This window comes from Mastacembelus armatus, chromosome 4 (genome assembly GCF_900324485.2).
Source record: "Mastacembelus armatus chromosome 4, fMasArm1.2, whole genome shotgun sequence".
Lineage (NCBI taxonomy): Eukaryota > Metazoa > Chordata > Actinopteri > Synbranchiformes > Mastacembelidae > Mastacembelus > Mastacembelus armatus.
In genome coordinates, this window is record NC_046636.1 from 21,720,458 (window position 1) to 21,748,063 (window position 27,606).

Sequence of the window (27,606 nt, forward strand, 5' to 3'; positions counted from 1 at the left end):
TCTAGGCCTCTCATAAATTGTAAGTGGTTTAAAGTGAAGTATTTTTCTGGAAATTAATATAGAGAAGCTCAAAAAAATGTTGTTACTGCATGGCCACAGTTTGCTTGTGATTTGCATTGTATACATATTAGTGTCATTACACTGAACTGAATGGCAAAAGTACTCGGTCTCATATTTTATTATCTTCACCATATTGTCTCAAACAGTCTGGATACACGATGAAAGCCAATCTCTCCTGGTTAGAAACAGACTTTACTCTACTTTCAAGTCTTTCAGCAACTCTGCAACGTCTATATGTGGACTGGGATTGGTCCCAGTCCTGTTAGAGCACAGTGCATTCTGGAGGCTCGTGCCTGCTTGGCTCAGACATGAAAGGATGTGAGAGGCATCAGATTTTTTGTTTTCTGCACGACAGCACAGAAGGACTTCATTGACTTCCCCTTCAATCTTTCGAGAGAGGATGGTGGGAAACACGGCGCTCACACGCTCCAGCACATCTTTCCTCAAGGCTGAGTCACGACACACAAGGTTCAGCATGAAGACACCTGGTTGAGGGGCAGGGAAAGATTAAAGAGCATTAAAAATAGATACAACTCAACTGTGACACACAACTTCTAACAAAGAAAATATTGTGTAGAATAAGACCAATAAGATCAGATGTTAACAGCACCTTTGAACTATTTATTAGTAGGAATTGGTGAAGATTTATATTAATAGAACATTTAAAATGTGTTATAGCAGTATATTGTCTTTACGTTATAGAAAACCATGAGAGATTGCAGCAGATGGAGACAGATGCTGTACCTTGTGAGGTTAGCAGGTTGGAGACTTTCTGCAGGATGGTGGTCTCTACAAAAGCAGCAGGAGGACAGCTCATACCTATAGTGCTGTCTTTATTGTCTACATCGAACATGATGGCATCAAATGAACGTCCACCTACAGAGAAAACAACAAAAAAAAAAAAAAAAAAAAAAAAAAAATCACTCTTTGCTATCACTAATATCTCTCATAATATATAACTTTTGTATCGTCTACTTCTTTTTCGCCAACCTTCTTTTTCAAGGGCGCAGATGCGTTCGAGGCCATCCCCAAGAGTGACAGTCAAACGATCATCTGGTCTGAACCCAAACCATTCACTTGCCACTTTCAGCACAAAAGGGTCTAGTTCTACAACCTCAACTGTAACATTAGGCACAAAGTCCCGCAGAAACTGAGGCAGGCCTCCGCCACCGAGCCCTACCAGGAGCACTGACACTGGGACGTCTAAGACAAAAGATAGTAGAACGGAAAATCAAAGTATAAATATGTAAATAAATAATAAATATTTTATAACATGCTGGAGAGTTATGGTTGTATATTATGTTTATTTCATCCTACCTCTCTGACAATACTATACAAAACTGACACACATGCACACCTTTATCCTGTGGTGCACCCACCGCCAGCGTGGCAAGACCAGCTACCATGACTTCATGGTGAGCACAGCAGAGGAAGCCACTGTCCACTGCAAGAGAGGTTGAGGATGTTTTTGGAGCAGCTGTTGACTTGGCCTTCTTTTTGTTCTTCTTCTTGTGACTGGACGCTGTATGACAAAATAAATTTCACAAATTTACATCAGTATTTTAACAACCTATTATAACACTACTGTACTGTAAATAAAATCATTATAATATTGTCCTTTCCATCATTTATTCTGACTTTTGTTGTTTTATTTTGTGTTTCTGTTTCATTGCTACATTTACTTTGTTTATTTGTATCCTGGTACTGACTGTTGTAAAATGTAAAGATTAATTAAATATGTATATACAATGTTGGGAATAATGAATGAATGAATGAATTAACTAAACAAATACAGATAGAGAGTATATTCAAAGTACATCAAATAAAAAAACCTGTAACTCACTGGTATTTGATGAGACAAGGCGGCTCTCTGATTGGACAAGGGCACTGTTAGACAAGAACACAAGTCTGCGATACAATTCACCGTCTTCTCCTCTGACATTCTCAACACAGTATTCCCCACTCAGCTCACTCACACCCCTGCTGACCTCCTCTCGCCAACCCAGGTCACCTCCAACTGACAGAAATGGAACCTGAGTGGACAGAGAGTTCAAATAAATGCACTGCTGCAGCGATATTGGTGACATGAAGTGTTTTGTTGTATAAAAGAGCATCGTTGCTTACTTGGTGGTTGGGTGGCATGCCTGGGGGAGCCAGGTCCATCACCATTGGTGAGAGTTCTGACTGGACAGCCTGCATGTCTGTGTACTCCTGATTCCGGTGCATTGCTACAATAACCAGGCGTCGAAAGTTAGCACTGGCTGCCAGCTGCCTTCGCCCCTCGCTGGAGCTATAGAGCCAAGCAGTTTCACTGCCTTGAGGAACTAATGGGATAAGCAAAGGCAGAGAGTCAGACAAGAAAAATCATAAAACAATACAACCAGAGAGACTTTCATAGGAAGGCACAAACATGAGAAGAGCTCACCAATAAATATCGCAAACTGGTTTAATCTTGGCACCTTAGCACCTGGGGGGCAGTCTTGCACTGTAAGAGTATATCTAGGAAGACCAGTCTTGGCGTGGCAAAGGGTAAGTGACAAGTTTGAGCTGGCGTCTATGCCTGTGCGGAGCTTCTTTCTCAAGGCAGAGTAGGCCTGCTGCTCCCTCACAGCTGACAACAACCCAGAAACCTCTGTGAGACGCGTGGGGGCTCCGTCCTCCCCAAGACACATCTCCAGAATAGGCATGGGCATAGGCTGGCGAAATTTGGTGCAGACCAGAACAAAAACAGGTAGTGCAAAGGAGTCCTCTTCTTTCACAGCATCCTCATGCAGGCAGTGAAGCCTCACTGCCCATCCCAGCTGGACAAAGTGCTCCACAGCCAACTTGATCACAGTCTCCTGAGCCAGTGTCACACAGACATAGCGGCCCCCAACACTTAGCACCCGGCCCACCTGCAGGTTGAAGTAAACTGCTGTGAGGAAAGTGCGAAGTTGTAGGTGGGTGATATATCAGATATACACAGCTTGGCTATTGGTTTATTACCTCAGTGAGCATGCTCCTGGCCAAAGCGCCTTCCTCTTCAGATGCCATGGCATCCAGTGTGCCTTTGTCCAGGGCAGCCTGGTAGCAAGCATCCTCATATGGAGTTTGTGTGGCATCCACCTGCTGAAAGGTCAGGCCTGGCCGGCGCTCAGCATTTCTCTGGGTCATATGGGTCACCACTGTCTCACTGATGTCAATATTGGTCAGATGTTTGTAGCCAACATCATACAGCTGTTCGCTCAGCTCAGAGTTACCACAGCCGACCACCAACACCTGACAGAATGAGATGAGCTCATGCAGTTATAGTAGTTCTACTCTGTTGCTCTTTTAGATCTTTCTTAAACTTGTTTAAACAAACCCAATAATATAAAGCAACATTCCAACATTACAAATACCATTAATCATATAATGTAATACTCAATAAGCATGTTTTGAATAATAAGTACCTGTGTTTTTACTAAAGTGCATTTATTTTGATGCTGTGCACATTTAGATTTTACATCAAGAACTTTTTTCTTGCTGAGTATTTTTACACTGTGCTACAGCTGATTGTACATAGGTATCTGAGTACTTCTTCCACCACTGGTCATTAATACAGACTAGACAGGCACACCAGTACTATAAGAAACCCAAGACTCGGGAGAGGATTCTGAAGGACTTAAATATGCTTCCCCCGTCGATATGTTTCTTCTTAGCTAAATGTCAATCCACTCTTCGCCCAAACCATAACCATGATCAACCTAATCCAAACCATATCTTACCTCGATATCGCTGCCTACTTCTGGGTATTGGGATCTATCATTTACCAGTTAGTATTCGACTCACCCCTTCATATCCTGCTGAAGGCATTTACCTTATCTTGCACTTTGATGTATTTATGCAGCACGCCGCACAGTTTGTTGTAGTCGCCATACCACTCAAAAGCCTTCTCTCCGCGCTTCTTAAAGAATCTTTCCCAGTACTCCGCAGAGCTGAACTCCTCTGCAGTGCGAGGCAACAGACTCATTGTCCGCTGTTGTTGATATGAGATGACTTGTTTCACCGTCACAGTCTACTCTATGCCACTTGCCCACATGTCACTGACTTTTCAACCCGGACAATATTGCTAGCAGTACCGTTCGCTGATTGGTAGATCTTTGGTGGGCGGAGCTACACCGCCCCCGGTGATTTGTTGAGGTGCTCAGAGCTGATCTCATTGGCCGCGGCTGAGGCGGAAGTGCTCGGTCTCCCGGCTGTCGTGCCCATCATCATGGCAGTCCCAGCAGGGAGATCTGTGGTCTTCGTGACTGGAAACGTGAAGAAACTTGAAGAGGTAAGAGACCAACATTTCTCCCCTGTGACAGGTTGTACGCTGACTGTCGTGGTTTTATGTCTAAGCATTTACAGGCAGGATACTTGTGCATTGTTTGACTTTAGGTTTTCTAGACTATGCTCAGTATAGACAGTCAAGATTAGATTCAGATTGATTCTTTTCACTGTTTTTATATACACCAGGTCATTCAGATCCTGGGAGACAAATTTCCCTACAAACTAGTGTCAAAAAAGATTGACTGTAAGTATCAAAGAGAACTCACCACTATAATATATGTTTTTAATGTAACCAGTCCTTATTTAACTATTTCTTCATCCAGTACCAGAGTACCAGGGAGAACCAGATGAGATTTCCATACACAAGTGTAAAGAGGCTGCTCGGCAGGTACAGAAACTATACTGTCAAACAGGTGGATATTCTGTATATGCATATCTGATGAATGATTGTTTCTCATCCTCAGATTGATGGGCCAGTCATAGTAGAGGACACCTGCCTGTGTTTCACAGCTTTGGGGGGCTTGCCCGGTCCTTACATGTTAGTATAATAACTCTTTCACCCATTGAACCATTTTATTGTTAATACAGGTAATGAACAGTAATAATTACAACTACTTTTTTTTTTTTTTTTTGTAGAAAATGGTTTCTGGACAAACTCAAGCCAGAGGGTAAGTATGGTAATGACTGAAGCACTTCTGAGATATTCTGTCCATCATGTCTAATCTTATTAAATATTTTGTCGTAGGCTTGTATAAGCTCCTTGCTGGGTTTGAAGATAAATCAGCGTGGGCTCTGTGCACTTTTGCTTTTTGTGCTGGCAAGGATGAACCTGTACATCTCTTCAGAGGGAAAACAGAGGTCAGAGTCTCTCTCTTGCTGTCTCTGTGTTTGTGTGTTGTCTTTTCTATTCATTCCTTCTTCTGACTAACTATTTATATGTTTCATAGGTATTTATTATTGGGTAGTTCTTATGTTATTCAGTATTATTATATTGAGACCAGAGTACTGTGTTTTGTTCTTTTCATGTTTCATGGTCAAAATGGCAATAAGTTTATCTTTTCCTTCTTCTTGGTGTTATTAGGGGTGCATTGTGGAACCCCGGGGACCTCGAGATTTTGGATGGGATCCATGTTTCCAGCCAGAAGGATATGACAAAACGTAAGGAAGGACTGTGCTTGAAAATTCACATTATTACCACAAGGGGGAGCCAAAGGTTCACACATGGTCTGCATGCTTAAGAAATGAATTGCAGTCCAACAATTTCACCAAAACACAGTATTGTCATATTACTTTTACCTTATGCTGTTCACCTGTAGGTAAATTATTATTTCACATTTATGCGAGGAATAAAAACATATCTACACTCATTGTCAATGACTTCTCTTTCATCTGCAGCTATGCTGAACTGCCAAAGGAAGTGAAGAATTCAATCTCTCACCGCTACCGAGCACTGGCTGCCATGTCTGAGCACTTCTCTCAAACCAACAGTGTCCCATCACCACAGAGCAAGAAGAGGAAGGAGGACGATTAATGCGTCATTTTAGTTCTGTATTGAACCTCAAGCCATTAGATTTGACAAAGTTGTCAAGATGTTCTTTTTATTGTTAAGTCAGTATATAGTCAATAACAGATTAATGGACACATTGTTTACTTGTAGAAACTGCAGAGGAAAAGGTGCTTCATAATGTTTCCTTATGTTTTAAATAAACCTGTGTGAATTTGTAAGCAAGTCCACACTGTCTCTGTTGTACTGAATGGACTATTCTCTCTTTTTATAACTAGAACTTATTAGATTTGAGCATTAAAAAAAACTTCAAGATAGTATGGAACGATACCTGACATTTTTGCAAGTCTTGTTTCTTTGTTCCTTAGCCAATATTCAAAGAAAACCAGAGTACCCGACACTAAGGACTGGCAAATATAGACTTTGAGAAGAACCTTCAGTATAAAAAAGAGATGTGTAGGGTCCTGATGAGAGCAGCAGACATCTCTGTGTCTGAGAATGGCTCCTGGAATTGGCGAGGGAAGCAGTGGATGTGGGAGGAGAGGGTCTCTGAAGGATGGAGGGGGTTTTCAGTATAAACACAGCAGTGATAACAGGGAAGTCTGGGTAATAAATGACCCTGGAGCTGGAAGTCTCTGAGCAGGAACTATGCATACACCTGTGACTGATGCCTCCCAGATGAACTGATTATGTCACACATGCACAAATTCATGTATCCCGTGACTAAGACCAGTACAAACAATGTAACGGTTGAATGGTGGTCCCACTCACGCCATTTACTGTTTTACTAAATATTTACTTCATTCAATACAGGTTCAATAGAAGTTTGTATGCTTTCCTTATTTATTTAAATCATCTACAAAAAATGTTTGCACCTGGTTTCTGTTAATAATACTCAGTAAAAGTGATCCCTCTTGAGAAAAAGCTGGGTCATGAAATGATTCGAGGTTATTACTACAAGTCAGAAACATTGCTATAAAGGCATCCACCCTTTCCCCCGTGCGACTCAAGGTCAACACAGTTGCTGTCAGTGTTGTAGCATTCAGTGGGGCCCCCACAGGCACTGCCTGTATGCATTTTGAGAATTTAAAAGGTTCAAGATGTATAATGTCAGTGTAGGAGTTGATTAAAGAAAAAATATATGTAGTTGTTTTATTGGCCCTTTCACCATTATTTTTCTAATGTCTTTCTCTCCTTTAGGATGGCTTAATACTGCTGTGGTTTTCCCAATCCCAGAAAAGTACAAGTAAAATTTATGTAATACTTGTTACAAAAACACTGGTTCCATTCAATTACATATTGAATGCATGAACTCCACATATGGAGTTTGGCTTTAGGTCAAGAAACCTCAGATACTTAAGTTTAAATCAAAATTCATATTGGAATAAACTGCACATTTGATAACATAATCTGAAACTTTAAGTGCCTTTCAGCTTTTGTTCATCATTAAATAGTGAATCATTTCTAATGTCTCTGCTGCCCACTGGCTTTTTTTTCTACTCAAAATGAAGCAATATAAAAAGACACAGTCCTTTGTTCATTAAACTGTTCACCACTCTGCATATACATGTTCATATTACAAGTATTATGACCCAAACGCTTTGGCATCACCGCACTAAAAGTAACCCAGGAGCTACTCATAAAAAAGTGTTTCCAGAACCTTGAAAAAGCTTTAAGTCTCTAATGGTAGGAAAACAGTCCCCCTGGCATGACCTGCAAGTCAAATGTCTTTTGCCAAACCCTCATCTGGCCTAATAAACAGGATGTTATCAGACTTTATTACAAACAGAAGCAACAACAGTGAGTTTGTCCAAAGCAGCTTTGCCGCTGTGAAACTGTGGATGTTGTGGTTGATGAAAAATTTGCTGTGATCACTGAGAGGAAGGGAGGCCTGACTTTATGAGATCTGTCATGGTTGCACCAGAGGATCAGGAGGGTTTGATGTGGCTTTGGGGGGACAGAATGTATTTCCTCTTATTTATTATGGAAGACTTACTTACTGAATTCCCCCACAGTGATGGGTTTTATTTAACAGCACCCTCAAGTTATAATCTGCAGATGTTTTCTTCGAATAACAGCCCATGTAACTGAGAAAAATGTTTCTAAAGTGACTTCAGCCTTCCAGATCTCAAACGTTTGGTTTTAATTTCAAAGCAACAATTAATGCCTGTCCGTTGCGTAATACTTTTATTTCACTAAATCCATCCATGAATAAATCCTTTTTAAGGTTGTTTATGGTTCTGGCTAATGTACTATTCCACCACGTGGCCACTGCAGTAAATGACACAAACATTTAACCTAACACATATAGCACAAGTTGGGTGTAAGTGATTTTTTTAGTGAGTAAAAACGTTGTGCATTACAGACACAGGCAAGGCTCTACCCTATTAGCTATTTGTATCTGTGTGTGAAAGCCTTTAAACATAATTAAGGATAGGGTTAGTGCGAGTGAGTAGTGAGCAGGAGCAGGCTGGGGAAAAGGAAATGTGGAACAGAAGTGGAAAATTTGAAGTTTTGACATTTGTTATTTGTCTCAAATCTAATATTTCTTTCAGGTGCATACCTTCACATAAAACAGAATGGCCTTAAAAATAACATTACTGTGATCATACTGATTTCATATCATGACTTTTTGAACAAGCCAACAAATAAAACTTAATCAGGCAACACAATACTCTTTTTCTTCCAAAAACATTTATTATGGCAAAACTATGTTCACATAATATGATCCTTGTTTTTCAGTTCACTTTATCTGCCAGGATAAAACTAACAAATGCAGGGCAAAATATGTATTTCTCTTTTCAGGGCAGAGGAACAATTGCTTCCCTAAGGAACACCTGTAGCTTCCAAAAACCTTGGGTAGAGCCCCACAGCATGCTCCAAGCCAGATTCTCATGTGGCTCCATGGTCTCCAATGTTTTAATGTCTGTGTTATAGAGAAAACCTAAATGTAATCTGGTGAGGTTGGCAGCAGTTAATCTATCCAAACAAGCCAGGGTTATGCAGAGTCAGAGTCTGCAACAAGCGCTGGAAGTCCTGAACCGTCCATCGGTCACTGTGCGGCCCCACAGCTGTGGCACTGCTGCTCTCGGGGCTGACGATCTGTGGGTCATTGAAAGTGACCAGGACATCTGTAGAGAACTGTGGCAGGCGGAACAAACCCAGGTGAAGAACCACTGTATTCCTCGCCTCTTCGTTGAACTTGGACACACACTGCGTGCCAGTCAGCATCCAGGCCGAGCTGCACTCCGAGAGGGACAGCTGAGACCTGGGCAGGGCCACGACACTGGTACCTCCAGAAGCACCGTGCTCTAAAGCTTTGTTACTACTTGCGATATCTTCAAAGTGGTACCTGGCAGCATCCTGGTCTGCCACCTGAGCCTGGTACTCCACCAGCTCCACTATGAGGCTCTGGTCGGTGTGCGCATGGGCAAACACCTCCTGGTTGTCCGGGATCTCCCTCAGGTCACTGATGTCCGTGGCGCCCTGCGGGACAACAGCGGACAGCGCTCCCCCAAACAGAGGACGAGCCTGCCCCGCACTGCCTCCCGCACTCTGCATCTCTGCGTGAAGACACACCGACACCTACAGGCCCCACCTGCTTAAAACTAATAACAAATATCCAAACACAGCGTGATACAAACGTTGCACTTGTCGTGTAACTTCTTCCGGTAAAGTTGAGCTTCTTCTTCTTCTTCCCTTCCAATTTCAGCCACTCTAAACGCACTGCTCAAGCGCACTGCTGCCACCTATGGGTGAGGCAGACACAGGCTACACCCTAAAACAGGCAGTGGGGGAAGCAGTCTGCTAAAATCTAATTTGAGAAAAACTATGTTCAACAGCATAAAAACGCTTTATTCTAAGGTTAAGTAAAAATAAAATAATAAAGTAAAATTAGATTAACACAAATTATAATACTCTTATCTGATATGAAGCTTTACTATATACACGGTTCGGTATTGAATTTATAATAATTATCCATATTTTATAAATAGATCATATTTTATCTGTAAAATCACCATTGACAGTAACTACAGCTGCCAAATTATTTATTTGGAACAAAAATTACACAATCTCCTGTCATAAAGTGGTAGAAGCAAAAAGTAGAACGACATTAAAATACTCAAAAAATGCTGACAAACATAAAGGAATTAAGTTCATATGTATTTATTTATTTATACTTATTGAAGTTTTATATTTCTACGAGGAAATGTGATATTTGAAGAAAGGCGATTGTGTAAATATCCCGTCGCTGGCAAACATCTCTCTCTCTCTCTCTCCTCCAGCTGTTTGTGTTCACTTCCCGGTCAGCTGATTCAGACGGAGGAACCAGCTAGCATCCATAATGATAATCCCGTCTCATCGTCCGGACAGCGACTGAAATGAATCACACAAATCCGTAAAAACGCTTAAAACCGCAAAAACCCCTCATTAATATCGGAGACTGTGCGTGTGTGTCCGTCGGCGTCGAGCAAACCACAGGTAGCTAACCACGTTAGCATCTTTAGCTTAGCTCAGGTTAGTAGGTTAGCTAAAATCATCAGTGTCTGAATCAGCTAAATTAGCTACTAGCGTATACATGTGTCCATTTGACGTCAATTGTTGGGGTGTAGTAGTGTAATGGTTTATGTGTAGTAGACAACAATATTGTTTGGTATATGATTTGTTTGAATTTAGGCTAACAAACAGCTTCTCCAGCTAAATCTGTGGTGTAGTTGCACCTGTTCTCCAGGGATTTCTCTTTCATTTACACCACTTTCTCCTCTAACAAGTCCTCATTTCGACCTTAACGCCATAGAAAAAAACAGTGCTAGACTTACTGAGAGCATCACCTTGTTTCCCTCAGTCTGTACAATATACACTAACATATTTCTTTCTTCTCTTAGCACTTGATTAAAGTTTCAGTCCCTAAACGCATCTTGGTCATTACAGTCCTCTCATTACAGGATTTCTTCATTTCTTCTGCTCACTGTCGGTCATTTTAATGTCTATGCTATAAATGAACTGATGAATCCAAATGAGGATGTGGCGTTTAGGGATTGCACCTTTAAATAGTCTTTCTGAAAATACCCTGGTTTTCTCAAGCTTTTCTTCTGTGAAGCCAACATGTTAGACTTCTCTTTCTTTTTCTGTGTCTCTGTGCTGCTTCAGATAGAGCCCTGTCCACTGCGTCTCATCTCTTCTGTTTACTGGAAACCTCCTCTTTTCTCCCGGCCACTGAAAGGCCCTTTTCTGACTGCAGGCCCAGAAAAGGACTCTGCTGAGAAAGCCAGTGTCTAACTGAACTGGATTCAATGGTATAAGTTGTGTGGTTGGGTTTTGAGAAGTGAAATGTGTGCGTATAAGTTAAAGTACTGTGTCGTAGGTAGGGCCTGCGGATAACATGTTGTTAGTTCAGTGTCACAGAGACACTTCATTGAGGCTTTGCTGTGCTTTGTGATACTGTTTGGAACATTTAACCCCCAGCTGACCCAGACTCAAGGCGGCATAATTGGAAAAACAGCATGTTTTCCACACGCAATGCTGTTGGTTTTTCAATCTCATTCGCCCATATATCAATGATGGCATTTCCTTTCATAGTTAGTGAGATTTACTGACTACTCACCAGAAGTATTAAGTATAGGATCTCTTGATAGGATGTCTCTGTTTTTATTCCCTGACAAGTTATAAAACAGCTGGCATAATGCTAAAACCTCTTTCCTAACTTTGCCACGTGGAAAGAAAAAAAAAGGAATCAGTCAGCCTGTTAAACAAGAAATGTTGGTACTGGAGTCCTAGGATTTCTTGAGCATGACCAGTTTCATTTATGCTATCATTACAAAGTGTGTCAATATTATTATAGTTATGAGTCTCACTCTGCTGAGAAACTTTGTCTTTCATTCTTGATGCAACTCACCTGCATCTACCTACCAATATTAAGAGGGGTGACGGGACCATTATAATGTGTGTCTTGTCTATGCTCAAGCTCCTCGACAGTGCCCCGGCAAAACTTATGTTCATCGTCTTTTCATGTCCTACAGAGGGAGCCAGATCGGGAGGAGCAGCCTGAAGACAACATGCCCCCCAAGTTTAAACGACACCTCAACGATGACGAGGTTACAGGATCCATTCGCAGTGAGAGGGTGAGATACAGCTGGAGGGGGAGGTGATGTTTTAGAGGGATTTTGCTTATCACTGTCAGAAAGCTGAGTTTAAATGGAGAAGTAAAATGGAACATGTAGTGAACAGGCTTAGAAATAAACAGGATTGGAAAACACAGGCTGGGGATCGTTGTTGTTCCCAGAGGCAGCAAACGAGCCCTAAATCATGATGCTCCCATCTGTTGAAATGATATTTAAATGTTGGTGGGCAGTGTCCTTTTTACACCATATGTAGTGTTCTTCCCCATCAATTCAGCTTCAGTGTCATGAGTCCACAAAACATCTCTGTGTCCTGCCACGGGTACCACTCTTCATGTAACCATGCACCATGCAAGTGTAGACCTATTAACAGAGATGTCACCAGATGCTTCTTGCAAAAAATCCAACTCTAAATATTTGAGTCATACTCTCCTCCAGGTCCAATTCGCTTCTTGTGAGAGGTGCTGAAATTCTCTATGAAAAGCATTTTGCACAGGGTGCTTTCTGCCTCCTTAAAGCCATCAGTGGTTCAGACATGGCTGGGAGCACGACAATGTTTTTGTGGGATAATCTACCTTAAGATCCCACGAACATCTGTGTGTTCTTGTGTGAGTAAGTTCTTCTGTTCAAATCAATTTTCGAAGCGGTTTGTCCTTGTCAGAGCTGCGTCTTTAAGAGTCTCAGCACAGCAGAGAAAGACATTTTATTGAGGTCTTGGCAGGCGGAACTGTGGAGACAAGAGACCTTTATTTTTCAGTCATCACATCATAGTACACTGTAATTATAGCCATAGCTCTGAAGACAGAAAAGATATCTATTGAGTAATGCTGCAGCTGTACGGCCTTTGGAGGAGTCAGTGCAGGTATTTTCATCTGTCTGTATGAGCTGCACTAGTCATGAGTGCCAGGAATGTACTCTGATTGAGCCCCAAAACTGAACATTTCCCTGCTGGAGGTCTTTTACACCCAATCTGGAAACATTTTTGACCTCTCTAACACTTTATTCTGGACCTTTCAAATGTGTGTCTTTGTCCACAACCAAGGAACCAGTGACACACTGTAACTGTCAGATTGATGTTTTCATCACCAAAACCCAAAGATGTTATCATGCCACCAAACTTGTCAAAAAACATGGAGTATTGTGAAAATCAGTTGGGTGGTTCCCATTCCCAGTAATGGCACTGACCACAGCATTGTGTGGGCAGAAAAGCTTTCTGTCTGTAGTGAAGACATTACTATTGCATTTTCTCCATCCTCTCAGTCTCAGTGGGTGGCAACTTCTTTCATAAGATTTTCTTTGGTTAGGAGATTGTTGTTGGTCACGACAGGATGCTTAGGCTTATCTGACCTCTGACCTTTTTCTCTTTTGCAGAGGAACCTATTGGAAGAGGACTCTGATGAAGAAGAAGACTTCTTCCTGTAAGTTAGTGTGAGAATATAGACTGTTCAAAAATAAATCCCATGTATTTGCATCTAATAAGCAGAGTTGTGGGTACCCCATGTGCTGCGAGCCATAATGCTGATATGGGTTTTTAAATCATGATAAACTCAAAAGCAGAAAAGTAGCAGCAAAATAAGTTTTTAGTACTGAACATTACTACATTAAATTTGCTTCCCTGATTTCTGTTTTCCAGGAGAGGGCCCTCAGGGCCCAGGTTTGGGCCTCAGAACGACAAACTCAAACAGTAAGTACTAACACATGGCTCATTGAAGATAACAGCCAGAGGTCAGAGCTGTATTACCAGCACTCTCCAGTTTTGGTGTTTGTGTTATGTAACCATGGCTCGTCATGTTTACCAGAAGCTCTAGTTGTTTGCAGATTGTATAAGAGAACCAGCATGTGCAAGTTATTGTGTAACCCTCCCAGGACGACTAGACCCTCTGCAGTATATTTCCACATTAACCTCTGGTCAGAGAACAGGAGGGATCATTGTTGAGGCAGTCTGGCACCTGGAGTTGTTTCTCCATGCTCCCTTCGTACCTTATGGTTTGTCATTGTGAGCACATGAAACTAGATGCCATCAGTGCAGATTCCAGGAGTGCTGCAGGCACAGGGCTCAGAATGTTCACCTCTGTTTGTCTGTAGCCGACCGAGGCCAGGTCCTCACAATGTATTGTAGGTGGCCACTCATGGTTTATGTCCTCCAGCCCTTGGTGGTGTGTTCTACTCTAGCTGTGGCTGTCTTTAATACAGCTGCATGCAACGTGCAGTCGAGCTGAAGTCCAAGTCGTCCTTTCCAGCAACCCTTTGTGTCAGGCAGTCACGGTGCTGGAAGATGTGATGATTTGTTACAAAATCCTTTGTTTCTTACTTTCCTTATGAGCCTCTCTGCTTTTTATTACTTTGCCAGTCCTCTGCTGATCTATGCTTCTTTTGGCCTTACTGAGAAATACTTCATAACCATGACTGAAGGGTAGTGTGATCTGCTTGTTCCATGCTCAGGTATAAAAGTATGAATAGCGTTAACAAAACAAGGATTTGAACTTAATTCTGCAGATACTCCACAGCTGCAGACAGACAGGTCAGAGTGAGGCTGAAAATCAGTCTGACAGGCTTTTTTATGGCTTGCCAACTGGACATGGCTATTTACAGGGAGGAGGATACTAGTGGAAAAACAGGTGCTTTGTGTTGTGCTGGGTTACCAAAAGGATCATCCTGAACAAACTCTCCCTTTTTTATCATTTATGATTCACGCCTGCTGGGGATGATTCTGTGCCTCACACCAACTTGTGTCCTCAGGGTGCAGTCCCAGGTTGATGAGGTTATTGACGTGATGCAGGAGAACATCTCCAAGGTGATTGAGAGGGGCGAACGTCTCGATGACCTGCAGGACAAGTCAGGTGGGTCACACGGGGACACCGAGAGCCTGTGTGTGTCCTCATGTACAAAGCATGTGTGTTTTGTTGATTTAGAAAGAAAAAATGAAGTGAACACAAACTCTGGCTGGAATGCTTTTATCAGCCTGATCACTTTGTTTCAATGTTTTGTTTCCACAGGTAGCTTACAGATGTTATGCACATGGCTCTGAGGATTGTTAGAATCCTGTGTATGGGAATACTTTGGGAATGCACTTATGTTAATGGGAAAATGTCTGCAGTCTTTATACAGTCCAATGTAAATATACTTTTAAAATCAAGCAAACTTTAGGTATGACCATGACTTTAATATTATTAAAAACCTCTGGTTAGATCTCAAACCTCAAACCATATGAGACATAGAAACATTGTGTAAGTAGAAGATTCCAAATTCAAGCATGACTAAAGAAATTGTAAACAACCTGCAGGAAAGCTGCCCAAAGAGGCAGTGGTGTGTTCTCGCTGTGTGGATGCACAAAATAAACAGCTTCTTTGTCAGTCTGTTAAGGTAATCACATAAAACTGTAAGGAACGCTGAAATGAATTTACCATATCCCGTGGCGATGTTGAAGATATTCAATTTGATAACATAAATTACTAAGAAAATAATAAAACTTGACATCTGAGATGGAGGAACAGCAAATGTTTGGCCTTTTTGCTTGTAAATGACTAAATGACCAACCTATTAAGTGGCTAGTCTTTGCTGCTCTACGTTAAACCTTGCAAAAATATTTGTCACACACACTTTGAATTTATAGTAGTGTGTGTGTGTGTGTATAAATACACTCAGTACCTTTTAAAAGTGAATGATATGCCCAAGTTTAGAGTTGTGCCCACTGCATATCTCAACCTCTAACTCACGTTTGTATCTAGCACGTGAGTCTGCTCCATAACACAACCTCCCGCACATATGAGGTTTTCAACAAGACACGTGCAGGTCTTCTTCTTGTCCTCCTGCCTATTAGTCCTCATCATAACATCTACCCAGATGTTACATAACTGCTTCTCTCTCATGTCCCACCAGCCAGTTAAGACAGTGACACACATCTGGAACATGCTTTTGTGTCTGCGTTTGCAGGCAAGTCTTTATTTTATGTGGACTATTGCCTCTACAGTGTGGGTTGTTCTTAATAGTTCTCCTTATGTGAGTCGTTTAATACCCTGTGTTGACACCTGCAGATTACTCTCTGACCCATTTGTAGGCATCCTCTTGCTAAATTCCACAAAGTTAACAAGCATTTTCTCGTAAGCCTCGTCTGGGCGCCTCCCTTTGTAGTAGCAGGTTGTTAACAGACACGTGGATGTGGAAACTGCAGGCACATGATGGATACAAATACTCTAAAAAGAGACGGGGGCTTGGACAAAGAAATCGCTGCACGCTAGAGAGCTGCAGCCTTCCTGTTAACAAAACATCAAGAACAGTATCCAAGTCACAGAACGACAGAGCGGAGTGGGTGAGCAGTTTGGAGAGATGATGAGGACAGAAGGGAGGAAGCTGGAGGAAGTCTGTTTTTCCTCCACTGTGTATAAATTTGGAAACTTGTTATTCAGCTTTTCATGCCATTAACAGTGGACTTTTGAAAAAAGCTGTTCATGGGAGTGATTTCACCAGCAGCAGTAAGACTTGCATAACTCTCAACACGTTACGGCTGCACATGCACAGCACAGAGCCAGGCAGTCTGGGTCACCATATCAAACATCAAAGTGAAACAATAGCCAGTTTATTGTTTATGATAAACAGATGTTTTGTTTCTCCAATTTATTTTTCTCCTCACGTGTTGTCCTCCTCTGCGCTACACTCATGTGATGCTCCAGAGAGCCTATCGGACAACGCTTCTGCCTTCAGCAGCCGAGCCAAACAGCTGCACAGGAGGATGTGGTGGAGAGATATGAAGGTGGGTTGTGTTTTAGTGTGTTTGTGTCCCAAAGTGTGTGTGATGCCTTAACCGTGTCTGTTGCTCATTTTGAGTTGTGTGTTTTTATATTGCGTTCTGAGATGTTTGTATTAAGGAGAATGTGTTTAATGTGTCTTGTTTCTTCTACAGATGAAGATGATTATTGCGTTGGTGGTGGTTGCTCTCCTGCTCATTATCATCAGTGAGTATCAGACTAAACACCAACCAGCATTGGTTAAATTTACGCTATGTGGCACACTTCACAATAAATATTTTTTCTCTTTCTCTCTTTCAGTTCCAGTGATCCTGCGATATCGCTAGTGTCTCGATGAGGACACGTCCGATATCCTCTCTCTTTCTCTCTGTCCACTGCACACAGTCCTCTACTCCAGCTAGAGGGCACCAGCCTCACACATCCTCCACAGTGTCAGCTTGTGTATCCTCAAGGATCTGGCCTCAACTTGCCCTTAGTACAGATCTTCTTGGCATTTCCACTGAAATCTGCTGAGAGATCAGTACTAAGGCTGGGTTTGATCCCTGGCTTTAAACTAAGCTACAGAAAGGGAATGCGAGGAAAAGAATTTTAATGCAGCTTGAGAGAGAGCGCTGACTCTGAGCCCTCTAGTCACTGTGAAGGAGTGCTTCATTTCATGATACATATCATGTGTAGGGCCCTGGCTTTGCCTTGACAACTTGGAAACTCCAGGTCCTGTGTATTGCATCATATAGATAGATACTGTAAAAACAGGGAATCCATGCCAACTGTCTCTATGTATAACTGGTCTGAATCTGCTGCAGCACTCTCATATAACAATGCTCTAACATCCACTCAATCAGCCTCAGTTGTCTACCCATGATTCCTTTGTGTGTGCTTTTGATCTGAAACAAGCAAGACAAAGACATTTTAAAGAACTCGAGTACGTTTCTCTGTCTGACTCAAGGTGAAGGAACATCTGAGGTTCATCCACACAGTCGAAGTACAGTACAGTTCCCCCATCACTACAGATGACTGGAAAGGTGATTAGAAAGGAACACCATCTGTTCAGAAAACATCTTTTTTCCACTGTCGTTCTACTTTATAAATTTCCATTTCCACCTGCATCATCTTAGCTGGTATTGAACAGCAGGTCCATGTCAAATTAAAACATCCAGGTTATGAACGTCTCCTCTTCACCCCTCTGCACTCTGGGCCCATCACCTTTCTCCTCGGTTGTGTTGATCTCTGGGCTGGTTTGATCATGGCTGTCCCACTTTACTGCTGGTGACGTTAAACTGTCTCTCATTCTGCAGATGGTTCTGTTCGGTTTTAACACTGCTTCTGTCCTTTCTACAATGTTTTTAAGTTTTATTTCCGCTTGCTGTTCAGTCTGATGCATCGTATGAATGCTGACATTTCCATCGCCACTGAACAGACGGTTTACATAATTATTCAGAGAGGTGATCTAAGTTTTAAATTGGAAGTTAAAAGTTGAACTTTGAAAGAAACAGTTGTCATTAGGTCTGATACATGAAACGTCATTTTGTTATTCTTAATGTAATTTATTTTAGCTGTAAATACTGATTCTGTAATGATGTACAATATTCTGGCATTGCATTGGAAGATACACTGATGCTCTTTCTGCTCTGAAATAAAGTGATTTTAAAGGCCAGCTGTCCTGATTTATCAGGTATTAACTGGACGACTAAATCTGAAGTCCAATAAGAAACTGAAACATGAGGGCTTGATGGAAGGAGAGATGCCTGGAGATGAAAACTGAAAGACTAATCGTAATGCCATCCCTCTTCGTGCTCTGAGAGCCAGAGCTTTCTTTTATCTCCTTTCATTAACCGACGGTTTTATTGCTCTGTGGCTTTACTGGCAGTGTGGAATCCCAAGGTGGCACTAAAGTTGGAGGGAATGGAGCCTGTGAAACGTGATTGTTCTGACAGACGCCACTGTGGTCTTTACAGGGCAACACATGCAAACCCACACCGTTCTGCCCTTTGCTCAGCCAGTACTGAACCACCCTTGTGTTGGAGTAGAAATTACATTGGCCCATTGGGAACTTTTCCTTCACTGATCTATGGCAGATGGCTTCAGCTCACGGTCGTAGCTGGTGAACACAGCAGGGGCTGGTGGCCATATTTCAGCTTTGAAGAGGCAGAGGTTTCATATATTCTTGCTTGCGGTGAAAAGGCCTGCGTGCCGCTGGTTGGTCCCTGAATCCTGCTCAGTCGGAGTCAAATCAAAAACAGTAAAGTCCTGGTTGATTAAGTGGTTATAAAATATTATTAGCTCCTCTCAGGTCTTGCAGGTGTATTGTTGGCAGACACGATTCACTTGCTTTTATTGCAAACTGGGGTTATAGGTTTTCCTCCAGCCAGAACTCTGTCCATCCACATATAAACGCTATACCGTGTGTTTGTGCATTAAGAGATATTTTTATCCTTTCAGCCTTTGTGGACACACCCACACTGGCAGCAGAGGATGTTTTGGACCTCTGTTAGGGGCTTACACGGGATGGCTCTGAATTCCGTGCATAGCAGCAGTTACGTGAGTCGTATGTAAGTGAATTAAACTCACAAGTGAGAAGTGTGGACTGTGTGCCAACTTGTATTAGTCAGTCACACAACCGTGCTGTCAGGTGGAGGCTGATGTGTTGGTGATGGATGTGGCAGTAGCCAAGGGAAGTGGACAATAAATCACCAGAAACTGAAATCCATCTATGTTCATTACTTTAATTCAACCAGGGTTCTAGTATATTTTATACTATACTATATTTTATGTATATTTCTACACACATCACTGCTTTTCTCTATTTTCCACTTTGTCTCAGTCCTACTTTACCAGGAGCTTCTTTACTCTTTTCCTTTTTCCTCATGTCTCATGTTTAGATGTAGTTTTCCTGAGCTTTTCCTCCTTCAGCGCTCCGTTTGCTCCTCTATTACACGTGACCCACCTTTTGCCCTCTCTTCAGTTTCTCATTAAGATATTTCCTGTTGGAGGATGTGCCCAAACCATGAACATTGCCATTCAGTGTTTTGAAAACACTCACATCATGTACTTTATTTGTCCTTCCAAAAAAAGTACTAACTGGAACAGGCAAGGCTGGGATCAATCTGCAAATGTGGTCTGTACACTTTGCCTCTGTCCCCTCTGACCCCCCCTGCAGTGAATCATCTGTGTCAGGTGGTGTTTTAGGGTTTGGGGTGGTCTGATAGCTCAGAAGATGGACAGAGATTCTGAACAAACACTGAAATATGGAGATGAGATCTAAGGAACCCATGGCGAGAGACCTGAAGTGAGACTAAGCTGAATAAGTAATCTAATTGTTGGGAAGTGTGTGTGCGTGTGCGTGCGTGTGTGTGCCTGCGCACCTGCTTGGTTGTGTGTCTCTCTTTCAAATCTTTCATCCTGCCTCTCTGAAAATAAACAAGAGATCATCCTCCATATCGCATGACTGTAGCAGGGATCCTGTCAGGCAGCGGTTCAATGTGCCTGTGATATTGTGTTAAAGTAAGACACAGTGAGACAGTGGTGGCAGGAAGTGAGCTCAAGGACCAATAGCTCCTGGCAGCTCACTCATGTTGTATTAAATATACATATTAAAAAACTTTCGTGACTGAATGATGTCAGCAGCATGAAAACACACACACGCTGCTGACAACTCCATGGTCAGCTGAAGGGACAACTGTACGTCAGGGTCAGCGCCAATATTCGGTCATCGATTGACCTGTAACCTTGGCTGCTTGTGTCATGTTGTGCCCCCTCACCAATATGAAAGGGGACACTGGCTCCTCCGGCGGTAACTGAATCCAACGAGGCCCAGCTTTCCCTGCCATGCTGGGGCCAGAGCGTCAGCTTGAACACATGGGACTGCAGCAGGCAGACGTGTCAGGAGATGTTTGTACAGCCAAGACATGAATAAATTAAGACGTTCTGTAGGATGAATGTTGAAAGGACGACACAGTTATGTCACACCGTGTCCTCTTTTCCCATTTCCCTGCTTCCCTCTAGAAAACAGCTGTCAGCAGGCTTTCAAAGAGACAGCCACGCTCAAACACGTGTGAAAATGGGACGTTTTTGTCCTCAAAACAAATGTTACTGTCCCTTTTTCTTCTTCCATCCCTGTCTCTGTCTCTCTCCCTGTGCCTCTGGTCCAACCTCCCTCCAGTCTTCGCCCTTTCTCTCTCCTCCCTTTCACCTCTCCTCTCTTCCCATGTTTCCCTCCTTCCTTCCCCTCCAGATTGTATAAATATCTGTGAGCTGTTGGGGAGAGCTCAGTGTTGCAGACCCGTCCACTGAGGAGGGAAGAACCCCTGATAAGGGCGAAAAAAACAGATACCCGAGAGAGCAAAGACAAAAAAAGAAAGAAAATCATCACCAGGAACTGGGAATAAGTACGTTCTGAGCTGAAAATTCAAGAAGACTGTACAGAAGTAAATTCTGGTCTATCCTTGTGCAAGGACTGTTCCCACTATGTTCCTCCTGCTCTTGCTGTGTTTGTGTGGTCTTCTGGTGCGAGGTGATGCCCAGGACCGAGCTGCTCTGTGGAGGGGGAACGACCGAAGTGGCCGATGCCAGTACACCTTCACTGTTCCTAGCCCCGTCGAGTCTAGCTGCCCACAGACCGGAGGCCCCGAGACGGAGGGCCTGAAGGCCAGACTCAACCTGCTCGAGGTAATGGTGTCCCGACTGACTGGAGGAGACACTGGGGGCTCCCAGGTGACCAGAGACAGAGCTCAGACTGACCTTCAGGAGGCTCTGAACCGCGCCACGGGGGAGAGGAACCTGCTGCAGGGGGAGAAAGAGCGTCTGGAGAGGGAGCTGGGGGCGCTCCAGCGTAGGATGGAGGAGATGAGGAGGGAGACAGAGCGGCTGAGGAACAAACCCTGTCCTCCTCAGACCCCAGTGGTGCCACCCAACCCCCCCTTGCTGAACAGTGGCCTGATGAGACCTGCTGGGGGTAAGACTCTCAAACCACCACACAGTTTAAAAAAATGCAAAAATGTGCAAAGCTTAATGAACATTTATTTTTATATGTATAGATTTTTGTAAGATGGCTGTTGAAATAGAAATTTGGTGAAATAAATGAGTTAACTGGAGCAGATGCAACACACACATAGACCCACACAAAATTCCAGTACCTTGCACATATATGGGGATCATGTTTCTGTACACTGATGTGGCTTGGAGCAGCGGAGGTAATAAAGCTCAGGTTTCTCCTGACACCATATCTGCCTGTGCAAAAAAAGAAAAGAAAAAGGGGGAGAATGTGTGTTTTTGTGTGGTTAATTACTTTGGTTGACACATTGGTCTGCAGAGACGCTGTCTCTGGCTTCCCTGCTCCTGCGTCCTGCCTACATTTAGGGCTGATGGTGGCAGGCCAGGGAGGTTCTGCTTAGTATTTCTGAGCGGATCCTGCTCTCTTTATGACCGGTGTTTCCCACTGCATGGCAAACAGGGTGTGAATAGCACTGCTGGGAAAGGGAGGGGTGGCTGAAATGTGATGCATGCTCTGGAAGCAAGGAGGGATTTACTGCTGTTGGCAGCCCACCATCTCCTGTTCGCCACCTCTCTGTCTTTTTTCAGTGAAGCCATCCCTCTGTTTACCCTCTCAGCGCTCTGATCTATAGCTTGTAAATCCTCCCTTACCAAACTCCCCATCCAACAGGCATCTCTACTCCCTCAGGAGGAGAGCTACAAACTATTTCCTGCGTACTCTGGCTATCTGCTGAGCTCCTCATGTTTGCACCTGCAGGCTGAAATTCACAGAGAGGGCCCCTCGGGCGAGAGGCGGAGGCAGAATAGATTATGGTGAGAGGAAAATGTGCAGGACCAGAGGAGCGAGGAGATAAAAGTCAAAGCATTTGGCCAAGCTCGTACTTAAAACTGAGAATATGATTTTGACAGGAAGTTACTTTTTTTGTTGTTTACAACCCAAGCAGAGGTTTTGACATTGAGTAAGGTTCGCCTCTCAAATTATATGAGCTAGAACTTCACATAAAATTTGCACTGGAAGTGACAACACAAGCCAGTAAGCCTGTACGCTAAATACGGCAACAGTATTTTTAGGATGACCTGGCCTGTGATGAAAGCAGAACTAAAACAAGTTTAGATGCTGTCGGTCGTCAACACTGCATGGAAGAAATGAATTTTAAAAAACACATTTACAATGAAATTTTTGCTGAACTGAAGGAATGCAGTACAGACCAACAGCTTCAGGGCAGATTTACATACAAAAACAAAACATTATTTTGCCTTAATTAAGTTTTTTTTTTTGGTTTTAGTTTCTGCAGGTTTGGACTGAAGATGGAGCCTTTAACCACAACACAGTCCAGTTCCAACATATTTTTCTTTCAGTGTTCTGATTGTGAAGCCAGCAGGACTCAATGCTCAGTGAACTCACCGTGCTCGTCCTGCAACAAGGAGAAAAGCTCATGACTAATGTGGAATAAATTCAAACTGCCTGTAAAGAAAATAGATGTCAAATACTAAATGTTTCGTAACAACATTCTGGAGGGAGGACATGAGAGCACATATGGCGCAGACACCAGAGAAAAAAAAAAAGTGTGTTTACCTGTGCTGGTAATGAATGGCTGTGTCCTGTGGGACAGAGCGGCTGAGAGTGAACCATTAAACACCCTGTAACCCTCAAAACATTCCTGTCCCTTTTGTTTTCCAAACTTTTAAAAGGCCTCAGCCCTTACCCTTACCCTTACCCTTACCATTTTTCTGATTAGAACACTGTTCCTGTAGTTTGTCATCTGCCCGTTTACCACCAGTCTGTTCCTTTTCATCGGTGCTGATTGCCCCCCCCCCCATGCTATAACTAATGCTCTCTGCATCATTAGAGCTCATTATGTGCCTGGAATCACTGCCAGAGCTGAGCACACACACACATGTTCACTCAAATACAAATAATATACACAAACAGTAGGGAAGAGTAACTAAGTACTTTTACTAAGTACAATTTTAAGTTACCTGTACTTGTCTATTTTGAATTTTCTGTTACTTCACCACATTTCAGAGGGAAATATACTTTTACTCCACTACATTCATTTTTTCACTTTTAGAATCAGTTAAGACCAAATATAGTATAATCGTAAAACTATCAATCCACATTAGGAAACTCAGAAACTACCCTGAAGTATGTAAAGTACTTCAAATTATAAGCCTATATGTTAATTAACATTAGCTCTGCATTGACACACACAATAATACATCAGTAATTATATGGCCCAATAATGTAAAATACATTAATATGAGATGTGCCATTGAGTACTTTTACATTTGGTACTTCAAGTATATTTGGCTGCTGATACTTACCTGAAGTTGAATTTTGAATGTAGATTTATAATAGTCTCACACTGTAGTATTTATACTTTTACTTCTCTCAGTACTTCTTCCACTGCTGTACACAAACACACAATAGAACCATTTTCATGAAACCATTTTTTAACAGTTCATTTATCTTCTGTAGACATCACAGAGTTTGTGTCATCACACCTCTGACGATCAGCTCACAGTTTCCTGACAATTCGTTTAGCTCAGTGATGGTTTCATGAAGGAGCCAAAGGGGAAAACAAAGATCTGGTTGGGTGTAAATGGTGAGAATCAGGAGGGATGGAGACCAGAGCTAAGTAGCAAGTGGCAGCTAAGGACAACCTCTGACAGTGATCCAGGGGAGCAGGGCCAAACCCCTGACTTGAAGCTCTAAAGAGGTGAAGCTGACAGTGCTGGGTGGGGACGGAGTGTTGAGGGAGTGTGTGTATGTGTGTGTATGCTATAGTCAGGTAATCTATCGACTGTCTGACTCCTGAGCAGCTGGGAATCTATTCAGGGGCGCTTGTTTCCTGCTTTCTGCATTCCCTGCTGTCAGTAGTGCTGGGTACACAAACTGCACGCTGCATTTGAAGCAAGAATCACTAAACTCTGTGTGTGTGTGTGTGTGTGTGTGTGTGTGTGTGTGTGTGTGTGTGTGGGTGTGTTTAGACTCCAGTCCACTGTCTCATCTGATGACCAGCAGGCAGGGAGACAGCAGCAGTTTGGGAGGTGAGAAACGTTTTCTGCAGAATCACCTCCACTTCACTGTTATTTCTTCAAGTCACTCCATTTCTCTCTGTGTCAGACCCGTCATGGCAGTATGGATCCCCGGGCTTCCAGGAGGTGAAGGCCGAGGTCACAGAGGTACCTGCTCCTGACGGCTCCGATGGCAGCACAGGTCTCTCTTCAGATCTTTAAATCTCCTATAAAGAACCACAAAGAGATTTGGCACATTTTGGCCAATTTTTTACACATTGCTTCAAATCCCACATCACCATTTTGCAAACCATGCTGCTGTGCTCTTTTAGACATTTTATTGTAGACTTTCTACTACTTCAGGCATCCATTGGTTTCCAGTCCTCTCTGTGCAATGCGAAGATGTAATTAGTCATTTTTATGCAACACAGGGTGGAAATTTGCTTTGCTAATGTTTTCTGAATAATGAAATACATTTAAGACATTTAACAGGCCTCAAGGAATCATACATTGTGGTAAAAAACCCAACGGGGCAGCTTTAAGATGACGATAATCTCTGAACTAGGCCCAAAGGCTGCGTTTAACAAGAAGGAAGAAATATAAGAAGAAATAAGAAATATTCATTTAGGCCTCGACGGCACCATCTCAGAAATAGTTGGATTATTTCATCATTTGGAGTTAAGTGGGTATAATTTGCAAACATGCTGGGATGGTGCTTTAAAATCTAGATCTGCCGGCTCATAGCTCTGACTCACTCCCTTATCCACTCCACTCATCTGACCTGGCAAACATGACACTCGTCCCCCCCTCGCTGACAGCCTCAAAGCAAATACTGCTATTAATACTGCAGCATTTTGGGTCGGGGGGGTGGTGGGTGTACCATGCCAATCCGTAGGTATGAGGGGCCCTCCATGTTTGTCTGTAAATGTAAAGTGAAAGCACATCTAATGTTGTGCACAAAGTTAATTCTTCCTCTTGTGGCTCTCCCCAAAGCTCAATGCACATCATGCCACTGAAGGGTTCAGCGTGTTTTATTGTTTGGGCCTTTGTAAAAGGACACATGCAGTCGCCACGTGCAGTCATATAATCTCTGATGAGGCCTCGCCACACAGAAGCTACATGGTAATAGGTGTATTTATAAAACATATTCCTATCTAACCCTAAATCCGGTGCTACGTCCTGAGCCTGAGAGCAAGGGTGTATTTATGTAAGGGGTAAATATACAGTCGGCCTTATCGTTTACCCAGTGAGAGAAGCACAGGAGAGCTTCTCCATGAGCTGCAGCTGCTGCTCTGATGATGGTGACAAACGCTAATAGAGGTGTCAGAGAGCATCTCTAGACCTGCCACCTGCCTCCATGATGAGAAACAACGACCTCATCACACCCCTGATCGGCTCTCGATTACCTTCATCATCCCTCAGCCGTGTACAAGTAGATCCCCTGCACTGACTGTGTAACACAGACAGACTAGACAGACTAGATTTGACTTGAGGAGCACTACCTTTTCAGCACTAACCCCCACCAGTCATGTCTTATAGTCACACAACACTCTGATCTCAACCACAGTGCATCAGAAGACCAGTCAGCAAACAACAGGGAAACCCACCAACACTGAGCACACATCATCTTGACACTTGTTGGGTCCTGGATTCAAAGCTCTTGCCTATAGACCAATTTAGACAGTCAATATCCTGTCAAATATTTGATTTTGACTGACGAGTGGTTAGAATGACTTGTCTTCTGGCATGATCCCACTATGAGATCATGACTTTTCTTTGAGTTTAGTTGCCTTCCCCCTCTCATATTCCCACTTCTTCCCGCTCACAGGTTGTGGGGACTTGGTTTGGGTTGCTGAGCCTGTCACACACAGGAGGGCTGACAACATAGCTGGTAAATATGGCGTTTGGATGCAGGACCCTGAGGCCGTCTCTCCCTATGGGCCCAACATGATCTGGCGCATCGACACCATTGGCGCTGAAGTCAGGCAGGTGTTTGGGTATGAGGATATGGAGCAGCTCTCTAAAGGCTTTCCATCCAAGGTAGGAGGATAGTATTCATTAATGGGAGTAAGCCAAAAAAAATCCTAGGTCATACTTAGCCACCATTCCATGTTTTTCTATGACAGGTCCTGCTGTTGCCAGAGCTGGTGGAGAGCACTGGTGCCACCATGTACCGCGGCTCTCTTTATTATCAGAGACGTCGTAGCCGCACTCTGATCCGCTACGACCTTGCCTCTGAGAGCATCGCGGCCCGTCGTGACCTCCCTCACGCAGGCTTCCACGGCCAGTATCCCTACTCCTGGGGAGGCTACACCGACATCGACCTGTCCGTGGATGAACAGGGGCTGTGGGCTGTCTACTCCACCAGTAAAGCAAAAGGAGCCATCGTGATCTCCCAGCTGGACCCACACAGTCTGCAGGTGAAGAAGAGCTGGGAGACCAACATCAGGAAGATCTCTGTGGCCAACTCCTTCATCATCTGCGGTAAGTTGTACACCGTGGCCAGCTACGCGGCACCAGACACCTTCATCAACTACATGTATGACACTGCGACCAGCCAGGGGAAAGCCATAGCCCTGCCCTTCAAGAACAAGTACCTCTACAACTGCATGATCGACTATAACATGGCACAGAAGAAGCTGTTTGCCTGGGACAACTACCACCTAGTGTCCTATGACCTCAGGCTGGGTCGCAGACAGGTCAACTGATCCAACACGAGTAACTGCTGAAAAGTGACATTTGTTCAGCTGATCCTGCTTCAAAGACTCAGAGCTTTAGAAAATTGTATGTGCGCTAAGTGCAGATAGAAAGCCAACAACATCAATGTGCAAGTGCAGAAGATCCTGACCACCAAACTCCAAAGCAAAATGAAGAATGA

The 27,606-nt window shown here is 43.2% G+C and overlaps 5 protein-coding genes across 6 annotated transcripts; 3 read left to right on the forward strand and 2 right to left on the reverse strand.

Annotated features, from left to right (window-relative positions):
• Positions 1-163: 163 nt before the first annotated feature.
• On the reverse strand, positions 164-4,125 carry mettl13 (methyltransferase 13, eEF1A lysine and N-terminal methyltransferase). Its single transcript, XM_026304565.1, has 9 exons — positions 3,899-4,125; positions 3,046-3,318; positions 2,486-2,954; positions 2,185-2,384; positions 1,904-2,093; positions 1,418-1,582; positions 1,051-1,263; positions 805-936; positions 164-545 (listed from the first exon to the last, which is right to left on the reverse strand). The coding sequence occupies exons 1-9, from the start codon at positions 4,049-4,051 to the stop codon at positions 253-255; spliced, it is 2,088 nt and encodes a 695-aa protein (XP_026160350.1). The 5' UTR covers positions 4,052-4,125; the 3' UTR covers positions 164-252.
• A 135-nt stretch (positions 4,126-4,260) lies between these two features.
• itpa (inosine triphosphatase (nucleoside triphosphate pyrophosphatase)) lies at positions 4,261-6,100 on the forward strand. Its single transcript, XM_026305158.1, has 8 exons — positions 4,261-4,357; positions 4,540-4,597; positions 4,677-4,741; positions 4,818-4,891; positions 4,990-5,021; positions 5,099-5,211; positions 5,435-5,511; positions 5,749-6,100. The coding sequence occupies exons 1-8, from the start codon at positions 4,295-4,297 to the stop codon at positions 5,882-5,884; spliced, it is 618 nt and encodes a 205-aa protein (XP_026160943.1). The 5' UTR covers positions 4,261-4,294; the 3' UTR covers positions 5,885-6,100.
• A 2,432-nt stretch (positions 6,101-8,532) lies between these two features.
• Positions 8,533-9,538, reverse strand: rangrf (RAN guanine nucleotide release factor). The gene has a single exon (XM_026305129.1). The coding sequence runs from the start codon at positions 9,416-9,418 to the stop codon at positions 8,837-8,839; it is 582 nt and encodes a 193-aa protein (XP_026160914.1). The 5' UTR covers positions 9,419-9,538; the 3' UTR covers positions 8,533-8,836.
• A 617-nt stretch (positions 9,539-10,155) lies between these two features.
• On the forward strand, positions 10,156-18,375 carry vamp4 (vesicle-associated membrane protein 4). 2 transcript variants are annotated; one of them, XM_026305449.1, is made up of 9 exons: positions 10,156-10,339; positions 11,009-11,154; positions 11,878-11,979; positions 13,348-13,394; positions 13,610-13,660; positions 14,716-14,816; positions 16,647-16,726; positions 16,877-16,928; positions 17,022-18,375. In XM_026305449.1, exons 2-9 carry the CDS (start codon positions 11,152-11,154, stop codon positions 17,045-17,047), a joined length of 462 nt encoding a protein of 153 aa, XP_026161234.1. In that variant the 5' UTR covers positions 10,156-10,339; positions 11,009-11,151; the 3' UTR covers positions 17,048-18,375. The 2 variants fall into 2 exon arrangements, with proteins under 2 accessions (XP_026161234.1, XP_026161235.1); XM_026305450.1 differs by lacking the exon at positions 11,009-11,154.
• A 2,586-nt stretch (positions 18,376-20,961) lies between these two features.
• Positions 20,962-27,583, forward strand: myoc (myocilin). The gene is made up of 5 exons (XM_026305467.1): positions 20,962-21,672; positions 24,702-24,761; positions 24,838-24,930; positions 26,557-26,768; positions 26,855-27,583. Exons 1-5 carry the CDS (start codon positions 21,186-21,188, stop codon positions 27,434-27,436), a joined length of 1,434 nt encoding a protein of 477 aa, XP_026161252.1. The 5' UTR covers positions 20,962-21,185; the 3' UTR covers positions 27,437-27,583.
• The last annotated feature ends 23 nt before the right edge of the window (positions 27,584-27,606 follow it).

What these genes read in the sequence shown, in the direction of transcription:
- itpa (XM_026305158.1), top strand. Translation starts at nt 4,295, where the DNA reads ATGGCAGTCCCAGCAGGGAGATCTGTGGTCTTCGTGACTGGAAACGTG. An exon ending in ACGTGAAGAAACTTGAAGAG is followed by an intron (nt 4,358 to 4,539) that starts GTAAGAGACCAA and finishes TATATACACCAG; the next exon opens with GTCATTCAGATCCTGGGAGA. An exon ending in GGACAAACTCAAGCCAGAGG is followed by an intron (nt 5,022 to 5,098) that starts GTAAGTATGGTA and finishes ATTTTGTCGTAG; the next exon opens with GCTTGTATAAGCTCCTTGCT.
- vamp4 (XM_026305449.1), top strand. An exon ending in GAAGAAGAAGACTTCTTCCT is followed by an intron (nt 13,395 to 13,609) that starts GTAAGTTAGTGT and finishes TCTGTTTTCCAG; the next exon opens with GAGAGGGCCCTCAGGGCCCA. An exon ending in TCTCCTGCTCATTATCATCA is followed by an intron (nt 16,929 to 17,021) that starts GTGAGTATCAGA and finishes TCTCTCTTTCAG; the next exon opens with TTCCAGTGATCCTGCGATAT.
- mettl13 (XM_026304565.1), bottom strand. Translation starts at nt 4,051, where the DNA reads ATGAGTCTGTTGCCTCGCACTGCAGAGGAGTTCAGCTCTGCGGAGTAC. An exon ending in ACATCAAAGTGCAAGATAAG is followed by an intron (nt 3,319 to 3,898) that starts GTAAATGCCTTC and finishes TCATTCTGTCAG; the next exon opens with GTGTTGGTGGTCGGCTGTGG. An exon ending in CCTTGTCTCATCAAATACCA is followed by an intron (nt 1,583 to 1,903) that starts GTGAGTTACAGG and finishes TTTGTCATACAG; the next exon opens with CGTCCAGTCACAAGAAGAAG.
- rangrf (XM_026305129.1), bottom strand. Translation starts at nt 9,418, where the DNA reads ATGCAGAGTGCGGGAGGCAGTGCGGGGCAGGCTCGTCCTCTGTTTGGG.
- myoc (XM_026305467.1), top strand. Translation starts at nt 21,186, where the DNA reads ATGTTCCTCCTGCTCTTGCTGTGTTTGTGTGGTCTTCTGGTGCGAGGT. An exon ending in CGGCTCCGATGGCAGCACAG is followed by an intron (nt 24,931 to 26,556) that starts GTCTCTCTTCAG and finishes TCCCGCTCACAG; the next exon opens with GTTGTGGGGACTTGGTTTGG. An exon ending in CTAAAGGCTTTCCATCCAAG is followed by an intron (nt 26,769 to 26,854) that starts GTAGGAGGATAG and finishes TTTCTATGACAG; the next exon opens with GTCCTGCTGTTGCCAGAGCT.